Raw genomic sequence first — 27,051 nt, 5'->3', positions numbered from 1 at the left:
CTTATAATTTGCCGGAAATGGATTTCGCCAAGTTTCGTCTGCCAACTGCTTGCAGCCGCATTAAATATCCATTACTCCATATTGTTTAATTATTCTAATTTTATCTCCAATTCTCTCCAAATCAAGCTGGATTTTTGTACTTATCATTTACTCCTGCTCGTAAAGAGTTCAGTCAGAAACATACCATGGAAAATCAAAGTCAATGCTTGATTGAATGATTGAGAGACCCCGCCACAGCTTTAGAGGTTAGAACTACTATAAAATGGGTTTTGATTTTACCTCTGAGGAAACAAGTTCAACCTCCTTTTGAGCTTCCAGCTAGAAGTGAACAAAGTGTCATGATCACCTTGAGCTTCATGGAGCTTGAATCTCCCTCCTTCATCACCTTGTTGCTCACCTTCTTTGTGTTGTTCTTAGCAGTCCAACTTGTTCAAGCTCAAAAACCCAAGAAATCTTTCACAAAGCTTCCTCCAGGGCCATGGAAGCTACCTCTCATTGGTAACTTGCACCAGCTTATCAGCACTCTACCCCATCACACTTTGAGAGATTTGGCCAAGAAGTATGGACCTTTGATGTGGTTAAAGCTCGGGGAAGTTCCAACACTGGTAGTTTCATCCTCGGAAATGGCGAAAGAGGTTATGAGAACCCATGATGTAACATTTTGCCAAAGGCCTTATCTGCTAGCTGCTAGCATAATGGGATACAATTTCCAAGATATCATCTTTTCACCATATGGAAATTATTGGAGACAGATGAAGAAAATTTGCATGACGGAGCTTTTGAGTACAAACCGTGTCCAGTCATTCCAATCAATTAGGGAACAAGAGGTGTCAGCTCTCATGGAAATCATATCTTCGAACGCAAGATCCCCAGTTAATCTCAGTGAGAAAATTTACTCCATGACGTATGGCATAACAGCGAGAGCAGCCTTCGGGAAGAAGAGCGGAGACGAAGAAGAATTCATAAGGATTGCCATAGAGGTTTCGAAGTTAGCAGGTGGTTTTTGCTTAGCTGATATGTATCCTTCTAATGAGATGCTGAAATTGATCAGTGGGATTAGGCTTAAACTCGAGAAGTTACATAAGGCTTCTGACAGGATACTTGAAAAGATAATCGATCAACACAAAGAGAGGAGAAAAGGAATGGCAAATACAAAAATAGGAAATAAGAAAGACGAGGAAGATCTGGTTGATGTCCTTCTTAAGCTCCAACAACAAGGTGACCTTGACTTTCCTTTGTCAAAGGATAACATAAAAGCAGTCGTCCAGGTTTGTGTGATTGAATTTTGATGAATCATGGACTCATGCAATTTCTAACCGATTCCACTTTATATACTTGCAAACGATTGAGAATTCTTCTAATTTACAGGATATTTTTGGAGCCGGTAGCGAGGCATCATCAAACACAGTGGAATGGGCAATGTCCGAGATGATAAGAAACCCGAAGCTAATGAAAGAAGCGCAAGCTGAGGTGAGAAGAGTCTTCCATGGGAAAGGAGAAGTGGACGAAGTAGGGCTTGAGAAATTGAAATTCCTGAAGCTAATTGTCAAAGAGACCTTGAGATTATACCCTGCTGGACCTCTTTTAATACCAAGGGAATGTAGTGAGGATTGTGTTATTGGTGGATATGAGATACCTGCCAAGACGAAGGTCATCGTGAACGCATGGGCAATAGGAAGAGATCCAAGCTATTGGAAGGAAGCAGAAAAGTTTCAGCCCGAAAGGTTCATCGATAAACCGATTGATTTCAGGGGAACAAACTTTGAATATATCCCGTTTGGTGCTGGAAGGAGAATGTGTCCTGGAATTTCCTTTGCACTACCCAATATCGAGCTACCCCTTGCCAAATTGCTCTATCATTTTGATTGGAAACTTCCAAACGAAATGAAGTGTGAAGATCTGGACATGACTGAATCATTTGGATTAACTGTAAGAAGGAAGAACGACTTGTTTTTGATCCCTATTCCTTATCGTTCTTCAATCCAAGGAAGCTAAACTAAGTTCCAGACTGCTTTGAAGCATACTTGGTGTTATTACGCTCTCTCCTATGGTCTTGATTATGATGGCAGTGACAATGGTATTTAATCCAGTTATGTTTAGTCCTTCTGTACTGTGTTTTGTTAAGTTCGTAGTAGTTTTTTGTCAATTTCTTTTACAGTTCTGATTCCTATTATAATGTCTAGTGTAATTAGCTTTCGTTAGTTAAATTCCTGTATTGTCGGCGTGTTAGGTTAATAATTTATTTTTATAGTTCTCTTTCCGTACGCTATTAGCAATGCCAGTTTTGGTAACATTATCCACGTATGAAAATAGTGTGTATATACAAACCAAACCGATAGTGTGCATATACAAATCAAACCAATAATTCCCTCAATTGTTGAACAGGCCAGTTGATGAATTGTAATTCTCATATGGTTTTTTTTTTTTGAAAGGTATAATGCTCGTATAGTTATTAAAATCCAATGAGACCATCAGCTTGGGGTAAGATTTATTGAACTGATAACCCAATGATATGATCGATTCATTTTTATGCTGAATTGGTTTATTTTTTGTTTTTGGATTGAATAATTAAATAATTTGATCAAATTCGGTCAAATTCATAATTTTTTTTATTAATTTGATATTGACTTAAGTGGTTAAATTAATTTTGACTTGAGTTTTTTTTTTTTTTGAAACAGCAATGTCATTTATTCTTGGAGAACATGTGAATAATCAGAATCCAGGCAGAACATGCTTTGGGTGGCAAAACTTTCTGTTCTGACTTATCTGTCAACGTTGTTTATATTTCTCTAGATGGAATTGATAGACTAATAAGACGTTTTGGTTAATAGTACTACTGTTTTACTATTTACAATTTTTTTTTGTCAAATTTTACGTCTCTTAGATTTTTAATTATTTTTTGTTGAAAAAAAAAATCGACTCCAGTAGATAACAAAAAGAAGCAAAAATAATATATGTATGCGTACACACACATGTATTTATAGATTAAAAACATATACTATTTGACACTTTGGTCATCAGAATTTAAAAATGGGTTTTGAAAGATATAAGTTATGATCATAAAACTGATGAAAGATAGGTAAAGGTTTAAGATTTTACCTTTAAAACAGAAATATAACTATAATTATTCATGGTGATGGAAATTTGCGTACGGGACATCTTTTCCATGAGGTTGGGGGTTGTGGAGCCAGTTATATCTCATGAGATGAGCAAGTACACGTACGGTGTCACAATCCAAGAGTTTGGACCAAGCTAGCCAGCTCAGTAGACAGCAGCCAGGTTCGACACATGACAAACGGCACCAACCAATTGACTTGAATTGAATTGTTGAAAATATTTATGATGGGGATTTTTTTTATTCAAGACAAAGAAAAAAGAATTTCGAATTCAATTCTTTAAACAAGAGATATACATATTTATTATCGAATATAATGTTTGAATATTTTATAATAGAATATTAAACAATGAGTGGTGTGGGACTGAAAGTCCAACCTGATCATGACAACAATGTGTGGCACGTATATTTCAGTTTGATTTTCTTTGTAGTCTAACTCATGAATCTGGTGGCAATGCTACTATTTAGAGTCTTCCGTAAGGATCAAGAAATTTGTATTTCTTTATAGGAGAAATTGTCTAAGGAAGGAGAGAATTTGAATTTCTAAACCTCATCAATTTTCTTAGAGAAATTTATATAGTAACTCTTAGTTAGATCAAGTCTTAATTGTTTAAATCGATTGGTAATAAATGAACATTAATTTAATTATAATATAATTTGGTGATAGTAAATTTAGGTAGGTAGCATGGAAATTGGTTTTCGACCACACGTACAACATGATACATATGGAAAATATCTAAGGTGGCTCCTCCCGTGAACATTTTTGGATGTTAAAAATCAATGTGGGTAGGCTCTTGCACTGAATTCACAGACAGGACGCTTGCTCTTCTCTTTCTTTAAATGTAGAAAGAAAATGATCTTGTTTTACTTTTACTGAGGTTTTTTCTTTTTTCTTTTTTCACGATGGTTGTTCTATGTACATTGAAGGCATACATCAGTGCAAGTATAGAATGAAGTAAAAAACAATTTTTTATATCTAAATTCAAGTTGAAAGATCTTGATATGCCTAAGTACTTCCTTAGCATAGAAATTGCTAGATTAGAAAAAGGTATTTTGTTATGTCAAAGAAAATATGCATTAGATTTGATTGAAGCACTTGGTTTGTTGGGAGCAAAGCCTGCATCTACACCAATAGATTATAATCACAAGATTACTGCAGCTACTAATGATGATTTACTAGTAGATAGTTCTAAAGATAGATAATTGGTTGGAAAATTGCTGTATTTGATATTCACTAGACCAGATATCATGTTTGGAGTACACGTTTCGTCACAATTTACGGATAAACTTAGAAATATTCATCTGCAAGCTGCATACAGAATTTTGAAATATTTGAAAGGCTCTCCTGGTCAAGGAATATTATTATCTTCTTCATCAGCTTTGCAACTTCGACGTTATTATGACAATGACTAGATTGGTAGTTTAGCAACAAGAAGATCTATCACGAGCTATGTAGTGTTTATTGGTGACTCCTTAATAAGCTGGAAGTCACAAAAGCAAAGTGTGGCAGCGAAAAGTTCTATTGAGGCTGAGTATAGAGCCATGTCTACTACTACTTGTGAAATAGTGCGGTTAATATATCTTTTGCAAGACTTTGGATTTCATCACTAAAAAAAAGTTGAGCTGAATTGTGACAATGAATCGGCATAAGGTATGTGCAAAAATCCAATTTTCCATGAATGTACAAAACATATTGACATCGATTGCCATTTTATTCGGAAAAAAGTTCTTACAAGAATCATGCAGCCTAGCTATGTAAATACAGCCTCTCAAGTTGCAGATTCATTTACAAAAGCTTTAGTGCCCAAGCAATTTCAATCAGTACTCAACAAGATAAACATTCTTAACATCCATACTCATCTTGAGGGGAGTGTTAGAATATGTGATTAAATTAATTAATCATGTATACTTCGCTTTACTATAATGAATTAACTTTTGTTTAATTAGTTAACCCTATGTATATAAACTTTTTTTTTATTACTGCCGTTTGATGAAGAACAAAAGACAAAATCTGTTTTACCATGAGGCTTCTTCTCTTATTTTCAGAACACTCTCTTCTTCTTCAAGTACTTGATACTCAATAAACTAATAAGAATCAGGATTGATATGCATACATAGCTCTGATCCAGAAGAGACTGCAGAGGGCCTGGACCATCAGAATATTTATTCATTTTCTTGGATTTATTACATCTTGGATTTTGTTTTCTACTTGCGTGGAGTATCGAAATTTCCCACGTGATTGCTGTCAGGATCACATGATTAATGATTTCTTATCTATGACTAGGAATTGTGTAGTTTTAATAGCATCCTCAAGCTACATATTGTTTTCTTTTCTTTTTAAAATATAGCCACCTAACCATGGAGGATAGGATGAGGCTACATATTGTTTAATTCTACCCAATTTACTTTCTTAATGATTATCCCCTAATTTTGAATTGATCCAAACTACTTCATCATTGGCACCTCTGTGTAAACTTCCAATTTTTGCTCTTCATTATGAAAAAGAAAAGAAAAAAAATAAAAGCTCTGAACTGGATTGACAGCTGATATAAATTTTGTTTATTTGGTAAGTTAACTTCAAGGTTTCTTAGTTTAACTTCATTTTTCGTTCCGTGCGTAATCTATAAACGAAATTCCACTAACAAAAACTCGTCAACAATGGAGCTGCAATTCCCCTCCTTGTCAATCTTGCCTTCTTCCTTTATCTTCTTGTTAATAGTTGTTAAAGTTGTGAAGAGAGGGACAACTTCAAATAATAACATCAAGCTGCCACCAGGGCCATGGAAATTACCCTTTATAGGCAACATGCACCAGCTTGTTGCCTCGCTACCTCATCACATACTGAGAGACCTGGCCAATCAACAGGGACAGCTGATGCACCTATGGCTTGGTCACATTTCGACCATCGTTGTTTCTTCAACAGAAATTGCAAAAGATGTCTTGATAACTCATGGTATTGTCATTGCTCAAAGACCTCAACTATTTTCCATGAGTATCATTACTTACGATTTTAGGGACATTGCCATGGCACCATATGGCGATTACTGGAGACAAGTAAGAAAAATTTGCACGGTAGAACTTTTGACAGCAAAACAAGTCCAGTCATTTCATTCAATCAAACAGGAGGAGGTCTCGGCTCTTGTGAAATCCATATCTTCAAATGAAGGATCGCAAGTCAATCTTAGCGACAAAATTTTTCCCTTGACATATGGAATCACATCAAGAGCAGCATTTGCTAACAGATGCAAAGACCAAGAACATTCTCATCAATTGTCAGAGAAGTAGCAAAGCTGGTTTCTGGATTTAGTATTGCAGATATGTACCCGTCATTTCGAGTGCTTCAACTGATCAGTGGAATAAGACAGAAACTTAGGACTCTGCATCAGAAGAGTGATAAGATACTTCAAGTCATCATTGATGAACACAAAGAGAGAATGGAGAGAGGAAAAATAAGTGAAGGAGAAGTAAAAGAAGACTTAGTTACTGTTCTTTTAAAGATTCAACAGCGTGATGATCTTGAATTTCTCCTAACTGACAACAACATCAAAGCAGTCATCTGGGTTAGTATGCCAGTTTTTTTTTTTGTTTTAGATCATAATCTTACACAAATTAATTGGTTATGGTTTCAAACAAGGTGTGGTTCATACTGAACTTAGAAGTTGGAACTTGTTCTAGTTTTCTATCTCAAAACCAAGTTATATCAGAACTCAGATTTTGCAAGTTTCTATAGTGAGATTGTCTATGTTATTATCGTCAAAAGTAATTTTGTGGGAAAAACAATTACCATTTTGCTCAAAGGTATCAAATATGTTTCCATGGTGTCTGCCCAGTTAATGAAATTAATGATTTGTACCAGGAAATTTCAAATCTAGTTTTGCTCGGTTTGATATATATATCCAATGTATCATCAACCTGACCTCATGTTGGGTTCACAATCTATCAGGATATCTTCATTGGGGGAAGTGAGACATCGTCAATAATTGTGGACTGGGCAATGTCAGAAATGCTGAAAAATCCAAGGGTGCTAAAAAAAGCACAAGATGAGGTAAGGCAGGTCTTTCGTGCAAAAGGGGATGTGGATGAAGCAAGCATACATGAATTAAAATACTTAGCATCAATAATCAAGGAAACCCTGAGGTTACACCCTTCTTTTCCTCTGTTACTTCCAAGAGAAAGCCGAGAGAATTGTGAAATTATGGGATACCAGGTACCGGTCAAGACCAATAGCATAATCAACGCATGGGCAATAGGGAGAGATCCGAAGCATTGGAATGATATTGAAACATTTTACCCTGAAAGGTTCTTGAATGCTTCCACTAATTTTAAAGGAACAGATTTTGGGTATATCCCGTTTGGCGCAGGAAGAAAGATGTGTCCAGGCATCTTGTTTGTACTCCCTAACATTGAGCTGCCTCTGGCAAAATTGCTCTACCATTTTGACTGGAAGCTTCCTACTGGAATGAGGCATGAAAATCTAGATATGACTGAGAGCTTTGGGACGACTGTCAGAAGGAAAGATGATTTAATCTTAATTCCCGCCCCTCATAGCCATTCATCTGTTGAATGGTAATTCTCTTTGAACTGCATATTAGTTATTGTTTTCTTGTTTTAGAGATGTTTTTATTGTCTCAATAAAGCTTTGAGAACATGTGAATCAGATTCCAGGCAGACATGTTGTAGGTGGAAAAATTTTCTGTTGTCCCTTATCTGAAAATGTTGGCACACCTTCTGGGATTGTCAAGGTTTTAACGTTTGATAATATATATTGTTTGCTGAAAAATTGTGACAAAATTAGATCTTTAGGCCTAACATTCCCATTAGGCTAAAAGTACATACTTTTTTCAAGTCTATCTATAGCTATATTTAGAGGAAGCCCAAAAAGCTTGGCAATGTTGCCTTAAAAGGATAGCCCAAAAGGCCTTTTTCTTTTATTTTTTTTAGTTTTTCAACAAGTATTATTAAATATCAAGTCATATTTAATAAATATTAAAATAACAATTGAAAACTAATTATCTTTTCTTTCCATTAAAAGTTATAAAAAATTGAATCCAACTATTTACTTAAGAATATATATATATATATATGTTAATTACTGAATCAGATTATCTAATATAATTTTCTTTATCAAATTAAAATATATAACTGTACCCGAGCATTTGACTCATTAGTTGATACATTATCCCCTACTTAGAGCAGGATTCAAATCCCTCTCTCTTAATTATAATAAAAAAATTAAAATATATAGCTGTTAGTTATATTTCAAAGAAACTCCGAGCTTTCTTACTTAACACTTGGTAATATTGTTCGGAGAAAAGCTGCAAAGGGCTTCCTAACTTTCATAAGATTAATTATTATTTTCTTTTTTTTTTAACGTTTGGAATTGTCAAGGTTTTAACATTTGATAATATCAGTTATATTTTATTTGCTGAAAAATTGTGACAGAATTAGGTTTTTAGGCTTAACATTCCCACATGGCTAAAAGTCCAATCTTTTTCGAAGCTTATCTTCATTTATGGAAAGCCTAATTATTTCTATTAACCAAAGTTTCGAATCTGCCAAATCTGGCCTACCTACATATTTTTTATGATAATTTATTCAGAAGTTAGGCAAGTGTAGAAACTTTGTAACAGCCATGTGTTTTCCTTTTCTTGTTTTCTTACCTTTAGACATAAAACAAAAGCACGATTGGATGCCAAGACTAGAATTGCTTGACCACTTGAAACTTTACCTACGAGAACTTTTGATTAAAAAGAATCATTTGCTCCTTAGTTCTGCAATCCTGCTCATCAACAATGGAGCTGCAATTCCTTTCCTTGTCAATCTTGCTTTCTTCCTTTCTCTTCTTGTCAATAGTTGTTAAAGTTGTGAAGAGAGTGACAACCTCAAATAGAAACATCAAGCTGCCACCAGGGCCATGGAAATTGCCTTTTATAGGCAACATGCACCAACTTGTTGGCTCACTACCTCATCGCATCCTGAGAGACCTGGCCAACCAACATGGACCCCTGATGCACCTACGGCTTGGTCAAATTTCTACCGTCATTGTTTCTTCAACAGAAATTGCCAAAGATGTCTTGATAACGCATGGTACTGTCTTTGCTCAAAGACCTCAACTTCTTTCTATGAGTAGCATTACTTATGATTTTAGGGACATTGCCATGGCACCATATGGCGATTACTGGAGACAAGTAAGAAAAATTTGCACGGTAGAACTTTTGACAGCGAAACAAGTCCAGTCATTTCATTCAATCAGACAGGAGGAGGTCTCGGCTCCTGTGAAATCCATATCTTCAAATGAAAGATCGCAAGTCAATATTAGCGACAAAATTTTTTCCTTGACATATGGAATCACATCAAGAGCAGCATTCGGTAACAGATGCAAAGACCAAGAAACATTCTCATCAATTGTCAGAGAAGTAGCAAAGCTGGTTTCTGGATTTAGTATTGCAGATATGTACCCATCACTTCAACTGATTAGTGGAATAAGACAGAAACTTAGGACTCTGCATCAAAAGAGTGATAAGATACTTCAAGGCATCATTGATCAACACAGAGAGAGAATGGAGAGAGGAAAAACAAGTGAAGGAGAAGCAAAGGAAGACCCGGCTATTGTTCTTTTGAAGATTCAGCAACTAGATAATCTTGAACTTCCCGACAACGACACCAAAGCAGTCATTTTTGGTTTAGATCATAATCTGACGTGGGGGCGTAGATTATTGTGAAATACATTAATCGTGGTGAGGTTAGAAACCTCACTAAGGTGATCATCAATCTTGATGAGCATCAATCTTGACGATGTTAAAAAAACCCTAATAAGGTGAATAATGGCTAAAATCTCATTTTAGTTGGCCAAACCAAATATATTAAAATCTCTTGCTCTTCTAAAAAGAGCTTAGAGAAATTAAACACTCTTGAGAAATAATTTTTTATTAATTCTCAACTTAAATGTCTCTAATAATTAAGCCAAGAAAGCTTTATATAACTATTCCTAAAGAAAAGAGTCTTTTAACTTTCTCGTGTGAGATTATTATAATTCTTAAATAAATAAATAAATAAACAACCTAATATAAACTTACTTAGAATACAAGTAAAATTAAAAAAAAAACTCAATTTAATTTGACTTAATGCACAAGTAACCTAAATATTATATTCCTATATCATTCTCCTTAGGTCCGAGAAAATCACCTTCAAGATTAAGTCTTCTTCGTTTTCTCCACAATAAGGAGAGAGATCAACCATGTTGAAAGTAGAAGAAACTTCATAGTCTTTAGAAGTTTGATCTTGTAAGCATTCTCATTGATACGTTCCAAGACTTGAAATGGTCCATCAATTCATAGAGATAATTTTTTATGAGACTTAGGAAAACATTCTTTCCTTAAATGAATCCATACTAAGTCTCCTTTTTTTTAAAACTAGTTGACTTTTGGTGCTTGTTGGCTTGCTTTTGTTATTTGGTAGTTTGACAAATAATTTTCTCTCAAACTTTTTCATTGAGCTTTTTTATTTGCTTAACGCATTTTTCAGCATTAGCACTAAATTTACAAGTAGTTGGTAACATAAGAAGATTCAAAGAACTAAAAGGGCAGTTTCCATACATTACTTCGAATGGACATCTTTCAATGGTTTGGCTCATAGAATTATTATAAGAGAATTCTACTTGTGCTAACACAAGATCCCATTGGCGAATGTGTTTGCCTACAAAGCTTCTCAATAAGTTTCTTAAACTTTTGTTGACCACTTCTATTTGACCATCCGCTTGAGGGTGACTTACTAAACTAAACTGCAAAGGAGTACCCATTTTCTTCCAAAGAGTTTGTCAAAAATGACTCATGAACTTCACATCTTAATCTGAAGTTATGGTTTTTGAAATTTCATGAAAACATACAATTTCTTTGAAATACAAATTAGTTATGTGAGAAGCATCATTTGTTTTATGACATGGCACAAAATGAACCATTTTGGAAATCTGTCGACGACTACCATTACAAAGTCCTTTGGACTTTTAGTTCTTGACAAACCCAAAATAAAATCCATACTTACATCCATCCAAGAAGCTTCAGGAATGGGTAATTGTTTATACATACCAGTGTTTTGATTTTCAATCTTAGTAGTGTAGTAAGTATGGCACCTTTGAATATGTCGAATGACATCTCGTTCCAGCTTGGGCCAATAAAATTTTTCTTTTACAAAAGCCAATGTTTTGTCTCTCTCAAAATGTCTAGCTAATCCTCTACTATGAGCTTCCCAAATAATAGATTGGTATAAAGAACATTGAGGGATGCACCGTTGGTTACCTTTGAAAGGATACCTTTCTTGTTGATGAAATTGTTGATAAGGATGTTGAGAGTTGGACTTCCACATCTCACCAAATTCAAGATCTTTCTCATACAATTCTTTCACAACTTTGAAACCAACAACCTTTAATTGTAAGGTAAAGAGAATAGTAAGGCGACGACTTAAAGCATCATCTACATTGTTTTGTACACTTGACTTATGCTTGACGAAAATTGGAAAGGCTTGAAAAAACTTACTCAAAGCTGCATGTCGGCAATTAAGCTTGTGTCGAGAGCTGAGATGTTTGAGAGCTTCATGGTCAAAATACAAGACGAATTCCTTTGGTAACAAATAGTGGCTCCAATGGTCTAAAGCTCGAATAACGACACAAAAGTCTTTATCATACGTTGAGTATTTCACCTTTGCAATTAGTCATCCCTCTTGCGATAGAACAACACTAATACCTACATTGGAGGCATCACAATCAACTTCAAACACTAAATCAAAATTTAAAAGTGCAAGCATAAGAGCCTTAGTAATCCTCTCTTTCAATTCCTCAAAGCTACATTGTGCTTTAGTACTCTATATGAAATTATCGTGCTCAAGGCATTCAGTAAGTGGAGTCGATAAAAAGAGGTCAATCCATGAAAGCTTTGAATGTCATGAAGTGACTCTAGAACTGGCCAGTTGATAATAGCATCAACTTTACTTTTATCCACTTCAATTCCTTGGCTTGACACAACATATCCCTAGAAGATAACTTTGTTTGTCATAAACTCGCACTTCTTTAAGTTAGCAACATTTTGCACTCGAAGTACTTCAAGGATCTATGATAAATGTTCCAAATGCTGCTTCTAACTTTTACTATACACCAAAATATTGTCAAAATAAACCACAACAAACTTCCTAAAAAAAACGTGAAACACTTAGTTCACTAGGCTCAAAAAGGTGTTAGGTGCATTAGAGAGGTCAAATGGCATAACTGTCCATTCATATAACCTATCACAAGTTTTAAATGCAGTTTTTCATTTATCTCCATGTCACATTTGAATGGAAAAATAATAGCACCATGCAATTAATCCAACAAATCATCAAGTTTAGGAATGGGAAAATGATACTTAATGGTGATTTTGTTCACGACATGACTATCAATGCAAATATGCCATGTTCCATCATTTTTTGGAACTAATAAAGTAGGAATAGCACAAGGGCTAACACTTTCTCTTACCAAGCCTTTCTCTAACAACTGTTTGACTTGACGTTATAACTCCTAATGCTCTTGTGAACTCATACAATAAGCAGGCTTGTTTGAAATTACAGAACTAGGAATGAGATTGATGGCATGTTGGATATCTCGAATTGGTGGCAATCCGTGGGGTATCTCATCAGGTACAACATCAAAAAACTCCTTAATTATGGGCTTGACATCCTTGGGTAAGGATGAAGATATTTCATTTTCCTCACAAACTAATAAGAGGTATAAGAGGTTTAACTCATGATAAGTTTTGTTTAGGCTAGATATAAAGATGAATGTTTTATCTTCCTTTTATCTTTTTGGCTACTCTTCAGGCTTTAGTGGAGTCCACATAATATTTACTCAATCCTTGATGAAGCAATAAGTATTCTTGTATCGATCATGGTGAGCTCGACGATCATATTGCCATGGGCATCCCACCAACAGATGACATGCATTCATTGGGATAACACCATACTAGACTTCATCTTGATATTTATTTTCAATAGAGAATTGAACACAACAATGCTTTGTTACCTTAACGTCATTTCCTTTTCTCAGCCATTGTAACTTGTAATGATAAGGGTGTCTCTTATTTGGAAGCTTTAGCTTTTCCACCATGTAGTTAGCAACAACATTATCATAGTTTCTAGTATCAATAATGACATTGCAAACGTTCCTTTAAGTTGTGCACCTTGCACAGAAGATGTTATGGCAAAACTAACTTTCATTTTCAGTTATTATAGCAGTGTCGAGGTTACAACAAACAACAAGAGCTTATCCATGATTAGCAATAACTTCTTCTGTCTCATCTTCATTGAATATTTCTAGTTCATCCTCTACTTCTTTCATAATAAATTCTTCTATAACTTCTTCTTCTACTAAAGAGATAATTCTTTGATTTGTACAATCAGAAGCAATACGCCTAAATCCTTGACATTTGAAGCACTTCTTGTTGATGTTAGAAGCACGAGTAGAAGAAATGTCTTTATTATTATTGCTTGCAGTTTTAGAAAAGTTTACCTTTGGAGGCAGAAAGGTTACCAAACTTTGTCTCCCATAATTTGAGGTAGAATCTTTTTGTCTAAATGAACTCATTGAGTTTTTTCGTGATCGTTATTTCTTGACTTTTACTGCTAATCTGATGACATCATTTAATTTCCAATATGGTTGTAGTTGAACAACATCTATAATTTCAACATTGAGACCTCCAAGATAATGAGCTACAGTTTGCTATTCAAGTTCTTGGACTTCGCACTACATGTAAAGTTGCTAGAACTCCAATATATATTCTTCCACCAACATTATTCTTTGTCTCAAGTTATGAAATTTCATAAAAATTACTTGTCTGTAGTGCTCAGAAGGAACTTACGCTTGAGTTCCTAACACATCTTATTCCATGTTCTGAACTTGTTATGACCTTCCCTTTCTCATTATTGTTTGAGGTTTTCTCACCAGATAGAGGCATGCTTCTTCAATTTAATAATAGCAAGCTTCACACATTTTTCATCAAGAACATCTGTGAGCTCAAAAACTCTTTCCACTATGTAGAGTTAGTCAAGAAAATCATGAAGGTGAAGCCTTCCTTCAAACTCAAGAATGTCTACCTTGATTCCTAAATCTCTATTAGCAGCAATTCTTGGACGATGTAGAGGTACTTCTTTATTAAAAGATGATTCTTGATGGAAAGAATTGGTATTATTCTGTTCATCACTGAAGCTATTATTGTTGATTTGAGTAGCATCACGTCTAGCAAGTTGCTCTTGTAATTCTTGCACTTGGCGACGTAATTCCTCTACCTTGATTTTGTGAGCATCTCCTTACCGATTTTGGCATCTTGATGGCATTTTGTTGGATCAAATAATAAAAACAATTATAACAATGGTGATATTGCGAGGACTTGGTGATGATGATGTGGTGATGCACAGAAAAAAAATGATGACAACTATAAAAAAATAACAAACAAAATTACCCGAACAAGGAGAGTAAAAACCCGACAACAAACCCCAATTACGCAACGACAATGATCTTCCACTCTAATACCAAACTGATGCTGGAGCATTGTGAAGACAACTAGACGTTATGAAATACACCAATTATGGTGAGGTTAGAAACCTCACTAAGGTAAACACCAATCTTGACAAGGTTAGAAAACCCCACTAAGGTGAATAATGACCAAAATCCCATTTTAGTTGCCCAATCCAAAAATATTAAAATCTCTTTCTCTTCTGAAAATAGCCTAGAGATAGTAAACACTCTTGAGAAATAATTCTTTATTAATTCTCAACTTCAATGTCTCTAACAATTAAGCCAAGAAGGCTTTATATAACTATTCCTAAAGAAGAAAGTCTTTTAATTTTCTCATGTGATATTTTTACAATTTCTAAATAAATAAATAAGAAAATAACTTAATCTAAACTTCATTGGAATACAAGTAAAGTAAAAAACAAAAAAACCAAAACCTAACCTAACTTAATGTGTAAATAACCTAAATATTATACTCCTGTATCATAATCTTACACAAATTAATTGGTTATGGATACAAACAAGGTGTAGTCCATACTGAGCTCAGAAGTTGGAACTTGTTTTAATTTCCTATCTCAAAGCCAAGTTATATCAAAACTCAAATTTTGCAAGTTTCTATAGTGAGATTGACTATGTTCTTATCATCAAAAGTAATTTTGTGCAAAAACAATTGCCTTATTGTTCAAAGGTATCAAATATGTTTCCATGGCATCTGCCCAGTGAATCAGATTAATGATTGTACTAGGCAATTTCAAATCTAGTTTTGCTCAGTTTGATATATATATCCAATGTATCATCAACTTCAACTGATGTTAGGTTCACAATCTATTAGGATATCTTCAGTGGGGGAAGTGAGACATCGTCAACAATTATGGACTGGGCAATGTCAGAAATGCTGAAAAATCCAAGGGTGCTAAGAAAGGCACAAGATGAGGTAAGACAGGTCTTTCACGGAAAAGGGGATGTGGATGAAGCAAGCATACATGAATTAAAATACTTGGCATTAGTAATCAAGGAAACCCTGAGGCTACACCCTTCTTCGCTTCTGTTATTTCCAAGAGAAAGCCGAGAGAATTGTGAAATTATGGGACACTAGGTACCGGTCAAGACCAATATCATAATCAACGTGCGGGCAATAGAGAGAGATCCAAAGCATTGGAATGAACCTAAAACATTTTACCCTGAAAGGTTCCTGAATGCTTCCACTGATTTTAAAGGAAACTATTTTGGGTTTATCCCATTTGGCGCAAGAAGAAGGATGTGTCTAGGCATCTTGTTTGCACTCCCTAACATTGAGTTGCCTCTGGCAAAATTGCTTTACCATTTTGACTGGAAGCTTCCTAGTGGAATGAGCCATGAAAATCTAGATATGACTGAGAGCTTTGGTGCGACTGTCAGAAGGAAAGATGATTTAATCTTAATTCCCACCACTCATAGCCATTCATCTGCTGAATGGTAATTCTCTTTGGACTGCATCTTAGTTATAGAAGTAGAGATGTTATTGTCTCAATAAAGCTTGGAGAACATGTGAACAAGACTGCAAGCAGAACATGTTCTAGGTGGCAAAACTTTCTGTTCTGACAGATCTGTGAATATTGTTGTATCTATTTCTTTGGACGGAATTGATAGACTAGTAACATGTTTTAGTTAATAGAACTACTGTTTTACTAACAATTTTTTTTCCTCAAATTTTCTTTTCTTTGATCATTCATCATGAAGCTCTTTTTATTTCAAAAAGGTTAATTAATTTTTTTTACGTTAAAAAAAAAACATTTTGACTCTAGTAGATAACAAGAAGAAGAAATAATAACAATATGTGTACGTGCACACACATGTATTTGTATATCAAGAACATACACCGTTTGACACTTCGATCACGAGAATTTAAAAGTAATTTTGAAAGATATAAGGCATGATCATAAAACTCATAAAAGATGAGTAAATGTCTAAGATTTTACTTTTATAACAGAAACATGACTATACTTTGCGTATGCGAATTTGCGTATGGGACATCTTTTCCATGTGGCGGGGGTTGTGGAGCAAAGTATACCCCATGGAACCAAAAGGTTCACGTGGAGTTCGAACTAGGCCAAATAATTTAGCAGACAGTAGCGAAGGTTTGACATGTGACATACGACACCAACCAAATGAATTCGAATCTTACTTTTTAGGTATGAAGATTATGTATCAACCAAAGTTAAATGCTCAATTGCGAGTTGTTGAAAATATTTATGATGGGAAATTTCCTTTTTATGATTTGAGATAGAAACAAAAGAGTTTATATTTCGGCTCTTTATGACTAAAGGATATATACATTTATTATGTGATAAAATGTTTGAATATCATATAATAGAATATTAAACAATGTGTGGTGAGAGATTGAAAGTCCAACTTAATATATCATTGCAATAATGTGTAACACGTATATTTTAATTTAATTTTTTTCATAATCTAATTCATGAATCTCGTGACAATGCTACTATTTACGGTCATGCGTAAGGATCAAGAAATTTTTGTTTCTTTGTTGGGGAAATTGTCAAAGAAAGGAGAGAATTTGAATTTCTAAACCTCATCAATTTCTTCAAGAAATTTAATAGTAACTCTTAGCTAGACCAAGTCTTAATTGTTTAAATCGATAAATCAATTGGTAATAAATGAACATTAATTCAATTATAATATAATTTCGTGATGGTAAATTTGAAAATAATGAAATAAGAAAATACACGTAGGTTGCAAGGAAATTGGTTTTCGACCACACGCACAACATGCTATCCCCTGTTGTGTACTCAGACCAGACATGTTAAAGATCAATGTGGGGGCTCTTGCACTATATTCACAGACAGGACACTTAATCTTCGTTTTTTTTTTCTTTTTTTGTCTTTTTTTTAATGTAGAAAGAAAATGACACAACAACTACCAATCTCTTGCATAATTCGCTTGGAAATGACAAATTAGCCTTGTTTCTTTGACAAATTTGGGGGTGAGATGAACAAAAACACATTGGTAGAGGTAAAATCAATTTTCTTAACGCGTGAATCGTCTTGCACTATATTCACAGACAGGACACTTAATCTTCGTTTTTTTTTTCTTTTTTTGTCTTTTTTTTTTAATGTAGAAAGAAAATGACACAACAACTACCAATCTCTTGCATAATTCGCTTGGAAATGACAAATGAGCCTTGTTTCGTTGACAAATTTGGGGGTGAGATGAACAAAAACACATTGGTAGGGGTAAAGTCAATTTTCTTAACGCGTGAATCGGCACTTATTTTGTACTTATTTCTGTTCAATTCATGATTAGGAAATTAGTAGTTTTTTTTCTGTTTATCATTTGTAATTTCAATTTTTTTTACATGACAGCTTATAATTTTTTCTCAATTATAAGAGCTTAATACATTTGTTTTGTCTAATAAAATTATCAAAATACCTTCAATTCAAACAATCTAATCTCTTGTGAAAATAGAAGTCATTCATAAACTACTAATTAAAATAAGAAACCAAACTTATCGTATAGGAAAAGTTGAAATCACCCAATATGAAAATAAATTTTAATCGTTGATTTTCTTTTATACAGATTCAATTATTTTGATGCCTCCACTTATCATAACTCATCTTGTATTTTTTTTTTTTTTGAAAATTAGAAGAGTTCATTCCGGAGAGGGTAATTCATATACAAACACTGAGAGTAAAACTGATGAGAACATCAGATCTTGTGCAAATTATTTATTTCAAGAAAATTTTGCAGCCCAAGATCTAACGAATTAATAGTACTAAGCACCACTTTTTCAACCCACCAAATTAGTTCTATCAATAATTATGAACGCTCTCTACAATTTCTTCCGTGCAATATTTCTTCTTCTTAGTACTTTTCGACTTTGAAATCTCGCTGGTAACTTAAAAATTGCAAGCAATAGATCTAATTAGAGTTTTGTGGTGTAGAATAAATATAAACACTTGTGAAACATATGAAGAGGAGATAAAGGTCGACATCAAATCCTTAGTTTTGATTATGATTGAACATATATCATACGTCCATATTACCCCAACATAGAGAGCCAATTTAATTTGGATTTGATCCTTAATTTGCATTATTAATTTGCTTGTCAAATTCAAGAGTTAGAAAATCCTACTCGCATGCTTTGATGATTGGTTCTACATCTGTACACTTGTTGGTGTGAAACTATTGACTAAGATCAGTAGTTTTTCCATGGAGGAGAACAAAATGACGGCCATGTATATATACTTGCATAATTCTCTCGTATTCTTGCTTATCACAAAGCTGTATCCTCACCATTTCAATACAAAAAATGGAGCTTGAGTTTCCTCCATTCTCCATCCTCCTCACCACCCTCCTCTTCCTATCCATGATTGCTAGAGTGGGCAAGGCTTTGAAAGATAAGAAGCCATCCCAAAGGCTGCCTCCAGGGCCATGGAAACTACCCTTCATAGGAAATATTCACCAGCTTGGTGGCTCACTACCCCATTGCACGTTAAGAAACCTGTCACTCAAGCATGGCCCCTTAATGCACCTACAGCTTGGAGCAGTCTCCACAGTTGTTATATCGTCACCTGAATTTGCTAAGGAAGCAATGAGGAAAAACGATGTTACTTTTGCTTCCAGGCCATATCAGCTTGCTCCCGGGATCATATCTTATGATTGTACAAACATTGTCTTCTCCCCTTATGGCAGTTACTGGAAGCAGCTTCGAAAGATTTGTGTGATGGAACTCTTGAGTTCACAACGGGTGAAATCATTCAAAAGAGTTAGAGAAGAAATAGTTTCCAGTCTAATCAAGATCATGTCTTCAAGCCCAAGTACACCAATCAATCTTAGTGAAAAGATTTTTTCGTTGACATATGGCATAACGGCAAAAGTGGCCTTTGGTTCAAAATGCAAAGGACAGGAAACATTCGTATCTATCATCACTGAAGTTAATAAGCTGGCAACAGGCCTCACCCTTGCAGATTTTTACCCTTCAGTTAAAGCACTTCAGATGATCAGTGGAATCAGGCCAAAGCTCGAGAAGCTACACCGAGAAGCTGATGGAATACTTGAAAATGTCATTGCTGAGCATAAAAAGAGGCTTGGAAAAGAAAATGGCAGCGGTGGAGACGACAAAGACATAGTTGATATACTTTTAGACCTTCAAGAGAACGGCAACCTTGACTTCCCCCTATCTGCCAACAACATCAAATCAGTCATACTGGTATATAACTATTTCTTGTCTTTTTTGTTATTTCAAGCTTCAGCAATTAATACAATAACTATTCGTTTGGCACCATAACTAAAAATTCAATATCCACTTTCAGGACATATTTGCTGCAGGAAGTGAAACATCATCAACAATTGTTGAATGGGCGATGTCAGAACTGCTGAAGAATCCAAGATCAATGGAAAAGGCTAAAGCTGAGGTGAGAGATGTCTTTAAAGGCAAAGGATATGTGGATGAAGAAAGCTTTCATGAACTTAAGTTCCTCAAATCAGTTCTTAAGGAAACATTAAGGCTGCACAATCCTGTGCCTTTGATACCAAGGGAATGCCGTGAGAACTGTAAGCTTGGTGGATATGAGATACCTGTGAAGACTAAAGTCCTGATCAATTCATGGGCAATTACAAGGGATCCTAGACACTGGAGTGAACCCGATAAATTTAATCCTGAAAGGTTCCTCAATAGCTCACTTGACTATAAAGGAACAGATTTCCAATATATTCCATTTGGTGCAGGAAGGAGGATATGTCCAGGCATATCATTTGCCCTTGCTAATATTGAAATGCAACTTGCCCAATTCTTGTACCATTTTGATTGGAAGCTCCCCAATGGAATGAAGTATGAAGAACTCGACATGACAGATGCACCTGGTTTAACAATAAGGAGGAAACACGACCTGTTTGCGATTCCAATTCCTTATCATCCTTTTCCCTCTTGAATAAAACAAAGTATCAGATGTTCATTTGGCTAAAATTTGTTTAAGCCATTGTGATATATTGTTCTAGTACTACTAAGGTCTTTGTTCTGTTAAATTATGGCATAGTCTATAAGGGTTAAAGCTTGGTTGTTGTATGGTAAACCGTAATGAATTAAGGCTTATGTCTTGCAAAGTAAAGAGCTCTTCTGTTGTTTGGAATGCAAGAATATAACATGGGAAAGGAGAAACTGACAAAAGCAAATGCAGACATTGTTTAGTTCGCCAAGTTTGGCTGTTAGAGTCAAAAAAGGTTGCTCTCTAAGCCTCGCTATCAAGGTCCTAGACTGAATCCCCACAAAAAAACAAGTTTGTCTTTAATTACTTGGTGTAAGAAAACAAACAAAAATTCAAGCTATGAATTCTTTATTTTATTTGAAGCAAAGCTAAAATGAAGAAGCATCAAGAACACAAATAAATAAAGAACTATCATGGCAATGACATCTGTTATTGGTCACAATGAAAAGTAATGCAAGTACTCTCCTTCTTTCCTCATCATTTAAGCTGTTCAAAGATTGATACCCACTACTTAAATCTTATTCAAAGGGTCCTGCATACATATTTATAAAGATATAGTTGATAGATTAATATTATTCTTGACAATAATTAAGATTAAATCGCATGTCTTAAGAGGCCAGGAATGTGAATGTTCATCATGTAATCCTCCCAATCAATACTCTTGGAATCGAAGTCAAATGCACCCATATCAATGCCTCTCCCTTGAGCCACCATTCGCAACTTGTCTAAGTTTGTGTCACTAAAGCTGTATAGGGAGAAAAGAACATTTAAAACAATTTAATTAGAGATTAAAACAATTAAATTGTTAAGCCAAATGCAAGAATTTTGAAGTAATTAATGAACCATATACATACTTACTTGCCCTTAAAGAACACATAAGGTTTGTAAAATTCTGCCAACCGCATTGCAAACCTGATTTTGCGATTAAGGTCCGTGTAAACTTGCCTAAAATACTGGCAACTAAGGATGTTCACCAAATACAACACCTTTACAAATTAGAAACATAAAAAAGAAATTATAATAAGATATGGGAATTTCTTAATAAATTATTTTAAAAAATTTAAATAAATATTTATTTTTTCTATTACGTTTAATCAAGTCGTTATACTTTTATTTTGAGTCAAATAGATTCCTATAGTTAAGAGGTAACTAATTACCTTTAATCAAAACGTCACACGTTGTTTTAAGCCACATGATGATGACATGAAAAATACCCCATTATCATGCCATCATATTATATTAAAATGTTACGTCACTATTTGTTATGACATTTCAGCATGTCTGTGATGTTAACATCATGTAACATAAAATTACATCAAACGTTTTAATTAATGATAATTAGTTAACCATTAGTTCTAAAAACTTATTTGATTCAAAATAAAAATTTAAGTGTTTGATTGAATGCAATAAAAGTATAATAATTTATTTGATTTTTTCTGAATAGTTCAAAGACACTTTAGATAATATGCCAAAATAAAAATTAAGATTGTGACAAACCTTTAATAGGAACGCATATTTAACCCACATGTATAGAAAAATTCCATTGACTGTGCTCAAGAGTGTTGCTTTACGAGCTTTAACTCTTTGTCTGTTTTATTAGTCCATGGATTTTCAGTGAAATAACAATATAAAAATTTTCAGTGAACATTAACATGTTATTTTAATATGTCATGTCACTATCTGTTATGTCATATCAGCATACTCTATCAACACTATATGATATAAAATGATATGTAACGTTTTATATCATGACGGGTAATTAACCATCAGTTTTATGGACATATTTGGCCTGAAACAAAAGCATAATAGTTTGAATGAATGCAATTAGAAAGAAAATAATTGATTTGAATTTTTTGAATAGTTCAAAGCCCCTTTAAATATTATGTCAAAATAAAAATTAAGAATGTAACAAACCTTCAATGGAAACAGATATTTAGTCCACATGTATAGAAAATATCCATTGATTGTGCCCAACACTGTGAGTTTACGAACTTTAACTCTTTGTCCGTGTCTATTAGACCATGGGTTTTTAGTGAAATAACGGTATGCAAATATTGCAAGATCCTCGATTTTTATAGGATTTTTCAATGAGGAGCTAACATGGTAAATGATCTGACAAGATTGATGATTTGTGTGAACTGCCATGGCCACGACCATTGCATTTACCACCATGTCTGCCGGTATCTGCATAAATTTTGAAATTCACGTTTTTCACTTGCAATTAGACCCAGCTATAGGAAGAAAATGGTTTATGTTATCCAGAGATTAAAAGAACTCACCACATCAAGGACAGAGTTAGGATAGCCAGGAAAACATGTTAATTTCCCCTTGCCATAACTCACAATGACGCTATCTATAGTTCTGTAGTAAAAAAAATTAATTAGTTATTATTCTATATATACACAGTCAATAAATTGCATTAATGAAATATAATCAAATATCATAAAAATTTGAAGTTGCAATTTGGCCATGGTAATTACCTCACACATTCAATCCAGCCAGAGAAGGGTTCTTTATAAGTGCTTCCAATCATGGTAGGGCGGATAATGACGAGAGGCAAATCTCCTTTGAAGTTCCCTAAAAGTATCTCTCCCATTGCCTTTGTAAACACATATGTGTTAGGCCACCCATACAGTTTTGCCCTGTATTCATAACAAACAAGGTTTATCATCGTTTTCTTTTTACCTTTTTTTTTTTTTTTACTTTAAGAAACCGTTCACCGTTGAAGGTGAGAGAGGAACCTTTGGAGACCCAATTCCATCTTTTCTGATTTTATTACTTCGTCTGGGGCATGTTGGAATGGCAACTCATCTAATTTTTCCTCTACAATTCTCTTCTCTTCTGTAATGTCTAATTTACATGTTTTCAACAGTGTGTCATCCACGGAAAAAGGTTTCTCTAATATGATTCCTGCTTGTTCACCGCACACGTAGGCTAAAAGAAAATTATGATCAAAAAGCACGATTGTCAATCTTAATTCATCTCTGATATATGTACTGAGTGTACTAAAATTTAACTATGTATATAGCTAATTTCAATTGCTAATTAATCAAGAACTATCAGTTTCATATTCACCAGTTGATGTGTGGAGAAACAGCTTCATCTTATCGCATTTCTTTGCAAACCTCAAAACGTTGAGAGCTCCAAACGTATTGATGGCCAATGCAACATCATACCTTGAAAAATAAGAGGAAAGAAGAAAAGAAAAGCGAGGAATTATTGGCAAAATTATGTTCTTAAAACATACTCCTACAATTCAAATATGAGGATTCTAAATTACCTTTCATTGAATCCTGTTGTGGCAGCAACATGTACTACAATTTCTATTTCTTTCAACATTTGTTCACTTAATTTTGATTCATTCACCCCCAGGTTTTCAGAAGAGATATCGTCAGGCACTGCTATCACCTTACTTGATATAAAGAAATCAAATTCTGAACCCCAATTGTCTCGAAGAATCTTAAACAATTCTGTATCTATGATCTACATAAAAATTAAGACGTGTAAGTTTTTTTTTTTTTTTTGGTTTTTGTGAATTTGAAAATTGAATTTTATATCGCGTGTAACAAATTAGATCATAATAAGAATTTTAATTTTAAATTTAGTATGAATTATATGATAGAACGGCAGTAATTACGAATATGACTTTTATGATTATCGTAAAATTGTTTGAATTATGGAACTTAAAATTCACTATATACCTCACTATGCAAGCGTTTCGTGGCAGATTGAGCATCTGCAGCCCTCAAAAGAAGATAGAGCTTATTCACATTTGGCTGAATCCTTAAAATCTTCTCGACAAAGACTGAAACCGGAGTTGAGAATAAAATCATTAAGTAAAACGAAAATGACTAATTATATTGTGTCTTAAATGAAATCATCATCCTTGGCTTTGTAAGAGAGAGAGAGAGAGTACTCTTTGCCAAAAATCCAGTTGCACCAGTGACTAAAATAGTTTTGCCTTGAAGAAACTTGACAACATGATCCAACTCCATATTCATGTCTGAGAACCCAAAAAGAAATCAAATTAAAGAAGTAATTTTTTTGTAATATTTATTGACATAAAATTCAATATTTGATAGAAGAAAAGATAAGATAAATATATCCTTCCCAACATGTAAATTGCACTGTTTAATGATAATTTGGAAGTGTTGAAAATAATATTAATTAAAGTTGAAAAAGAATATAACATGTGACATCACCTTGATTTTGGAATTTCTTGTCCCCTGTTTTCGTTTTTTGCTTTGCCCGTTCTTCCTCTTCTTCTGAGTTCTAAGAGGTATTTATAGGAGAGAACCAGAGCTGTCGATGGTAATGGAAAACCCCCATTTTGGTGCCCTTAGGTCAAAGCTTTTGAGCAATGAACGAAGTTATGGCAACTGAGGGTACAATTTCATGTGTAGCCTTTCCTCTCTGATCTCTCTTTCTCTCTATTGAGTACTTCAATCCCAAGGTTTAATTTCTACCTAATTTAGGGGCATGCTAGAGGGAAGCTTGAGCCAACAGAATGTGGAGGAGTGTTAAGGGATTCTAATGGGTATGTTATTCCTGTTTTCTTTAAACTCTTGGTGTCCAAGGCTCAAATTATGCTGAACTGATGGCTATTAAAAAGGCAATTCAATTATTTGTTCCTTCTTCGTGAGTTGGAACAAAATGATTTTACATCGAACAAGACTCTAAGGTAGCTCTTTTTGGGGCTTTTGTAATGACATTTTTAATAAGATTGATAGTTTGAGAAATTGTATTGGAGATATTATATTTGTACACACATTCTCCTTTAATGGGCTGTGCAGGTCTGGGGATTGCCACGAGTGGAAGGTCTTAAAGTACATTCTCCTTCTCATGATGGTGTAGGGAAGGGTTGGGTTAAGAGACGAGGAGGATGCTTTTTCTTGCTTTTGGTTTTCCGCAACATGCTATTCCTGTTTTGGACCACCTGTGCATGTTTGGTGTGGGTTGATCTGCTAGATCTTTCGTGGAGGCTTGTGTTGCTTTTGTGCATGGTGTGTTATGCTCTGAATTGAAACTTTTGGTTTGTAAAAAATAAAAAAGAAAAAAAAACAAAAACAAAAATAACAAATCATCAATTGTTCTGGAACTCATAATCATCCTATGGTTTTGTTTTTCAACATTTGTTCTTGTTGTCTCTGTCTCGAAGGTTCTGCTTCAATGGGCAGAAGACGGTTCTTTGGGATCCTCGGTGGAAGGTTGCTCTAAGGAGGTGGATGGATGGAATTCGTAGGAAGTGGAGGTGGGGGGTAGCAGGCAGGGGGTTTTGACTCGAATGTCGCTGCGATGGTGTGGGGGGTGGGGGAGGCCTGAAGTGTGAGGAGTGCTCTGCTGGATGTCCTGCTGCTTGTAAGAGGGGGTTGGACGGGGGGAAAGGCTCTGTGGTACCTTCTGCCTTGCCGCAGGCCGGGTGCATGCGTGGTGCTACCGTCTTTTCTGTTGATGGGATCCTTTGGAGATTGATGCCAAAAAAGTCTAGCAAATAACTAAAGACTTTAAATGGCACGACGGTTTAATGCTAATAAAAGCACTTTTCAAAAAAAACTGATACTTTTCTTTCTACCCTTAAATTTTCTTTTCCTTTCTCTTTGTAAGTTAAACAAATAAGACAATTTTATTTTATTCACAAGTTAACGTAAGATTGATTAATTACTAAGAAGCTAGTCAAACGAAATAATTAATGTTAGGTTTGGCCATTTATTCCGTGACAAAATGATAGGTTAACGTAGTGGAAAACCCCCCCATTTTGGTGCCCTTAGGCCACTGGTTTTGAGCAATGAATAAAGTTATGTCAACCGATGGTCTTATTTCATGTATGGCCTTTCTTTTCTGAAATTGGGTACTTCAATGCGAACATAAAGTTAGGTTTAATTTCTACCTAATTTAGGGGCAAGCTAGAGGGAAGCCCGAGCCAGCAGAATGTGGAGGTGGATTCCAATGGGTATATTAAGCAAGTGCAGACATTGTTCAGTTAGTCAAGTTTGGCTCTCAGAGTAAACAAGCATGCTCTCTAGCAATCCCTATAGAGGTCTTAGAGGAATCCCCTCAAAAAAATATTGTCTTTCATTACTTGGAGTAAGAAAACAAACAAAAATTCAGACTGTGAATTCTTTATTTTATTTTGAAGCAAAGATAATGAAGAAGTATCAAGTACACAAATAAACAAAGAACTATCAAGGCAATAATATCTGATATTGGTCACAATGAAACGTAATGCAAGCACTCCTCCTTCTTTCCTCATCATATGTTAAGCTGTTTAAAGCTTGATGCGTACCCTCTACTTAAATCCTATTGAAATAATTTTATTATTTTGACAATAATTAAGATTTAATCGCATGTCTTAAGAGGCCAGGAATGTGAATGTTCATCATGTCTTAAGAGAAGTTCTAATAAAAAATACAAGACATAATGTT

At 34.6% G+C, this 27,051-nt stretch overlaps 4 protein-coding genes and 1 pseudogene across 4 annotated transcripts; 4 read left to right on the top strand and 1 right to left on the bottom strand.

Annotated features, from left to right (window-relative positions):
• Positions 1 to 280: 280 nt before the first annotated feature.
• Positions 281 to 2,260, top strand: LOC110419893 (cytochrome P450 71D10-like). Its single transcript, XM_021433021.2, has 2 exons — positions 281 to 1,268; positions 1,369 to 2,260. The coding sequence occupies exons 1-2, from the start codon at positions 339 to 341 to the stop codon at positions 1,993 to 1,995; spliced, it is 1,557 nt and encodes a 518-aa protein (XP_021288696.2). The 5' UTR covers positions 281 to 338; the 3' UTR covers positions 1,996 to 2,260.
• Positions 2,261 to 5,598: 3,338 nt separating this feature from the next.
• LOC149527061 (cytochrome P450 71D10-like) lies at positions 5,599 to 7,832 on the top strand. Its single transcript, XM_089784094.1, has 2 exons — positions 5,599 to 6,675; positions 7,059 to 7,832. Exons 1-2 carry the CDS (start codon positions 6,358 to 6,360, stop codon positions 7,683 to 7,685), a joined length of 945 nt encoding a protein of 314 aa, XP_089640220.1. The 5' UTR covers positions 5,599 to 6,357; the 3' UTR covers positions 7,686 to 7,832.
• An 843-nt stretch (positions 7,833 to 8,675) lies between these two features.
• Positions 8,676 to 16,107, top strand: LOC110419892 (tabersonine 6,7-epoxidase pseudogene; annotated as a pseudogene).
• A 2,794-nt stretch (positions 16,108 to 18,901) lies between these two features.
• LOC110419890 (premnaspirodiene oxygenase-like) lies at positions 18,902 to 20,752 on the top strand. The gene is made up of 2 exons (XM_021433019.2): positions 18,902 to 19,854; positions 19,958 to 20,752. Exons 1-2 carry the CDS (start codon positions 18,955 to 18,957, stop codon positions 20,573 to 20,575), a joined length of 1,518 nt encoding a protein of 505 aa, XP_021288694.1. The 5' UTR covers positions 18,902 to 18,954; the 3' UTR covers positions 20,576 to 20,752.
• A 233-nt stretch (positions 20,753 to 20,985) lies between these two features.
• On the bottom strand, positions 20,986 to 24,874 carry LOC110419891 (putative fatty acyl-CoA reductase 4). The gene is made up of 11 exons (XM_021433020.2): positions 24,832 to 24,874; positions 24,546 to 24,632; positions 24,331 to 24,434; positions 23,910 to 24,112; positions 23,705 to 23,805; positions 23,371 to 23,563; positions 23,110 to 23,271; positions 22,909 to 22,990; positions 22,544 to 22,813; positions 21,488 to 21,615; positions 20,986 to 21,374 (listed from the first exon to the last, which is right to left on the bottom strand). Exons 2-11 carry the CDS (start codon positions 24,628 to 24,630, stop codon positions 21,224 to 21,226), a joined length of 1,479 nt encoding a protein of 492 aa, XP_021288695.1. The 5' UTR covers positions 24,631 to 24,632; positions 24,832 to 24,874; the 3' UTR covers positions 20,986 to 21,223.
• Positions 24,875 to 27,051: the final 2,177 nt, after the last annotated feature.

This window comes from Theobroma umbraticum, unplaced genomic scaffold, assembly GCF_002168275.2.
Source record: "Theobroma umbraticum cultivar Fairchild unplaced genomic scaffold, ASM216827v3 scaffold_67.0, whole genome shotgun sequence".
Taxonomy (NCBI): domain Eukaryota; kingdom Viridiplantae; phylum Streptophyta; class Magnoliopsida; order Malvales; family Malvaceae; genus Theobroma; species Theobroma umbraticum.
This window is presented reverse-complemented; position numbering and strand designations above follow the sequence as displayed.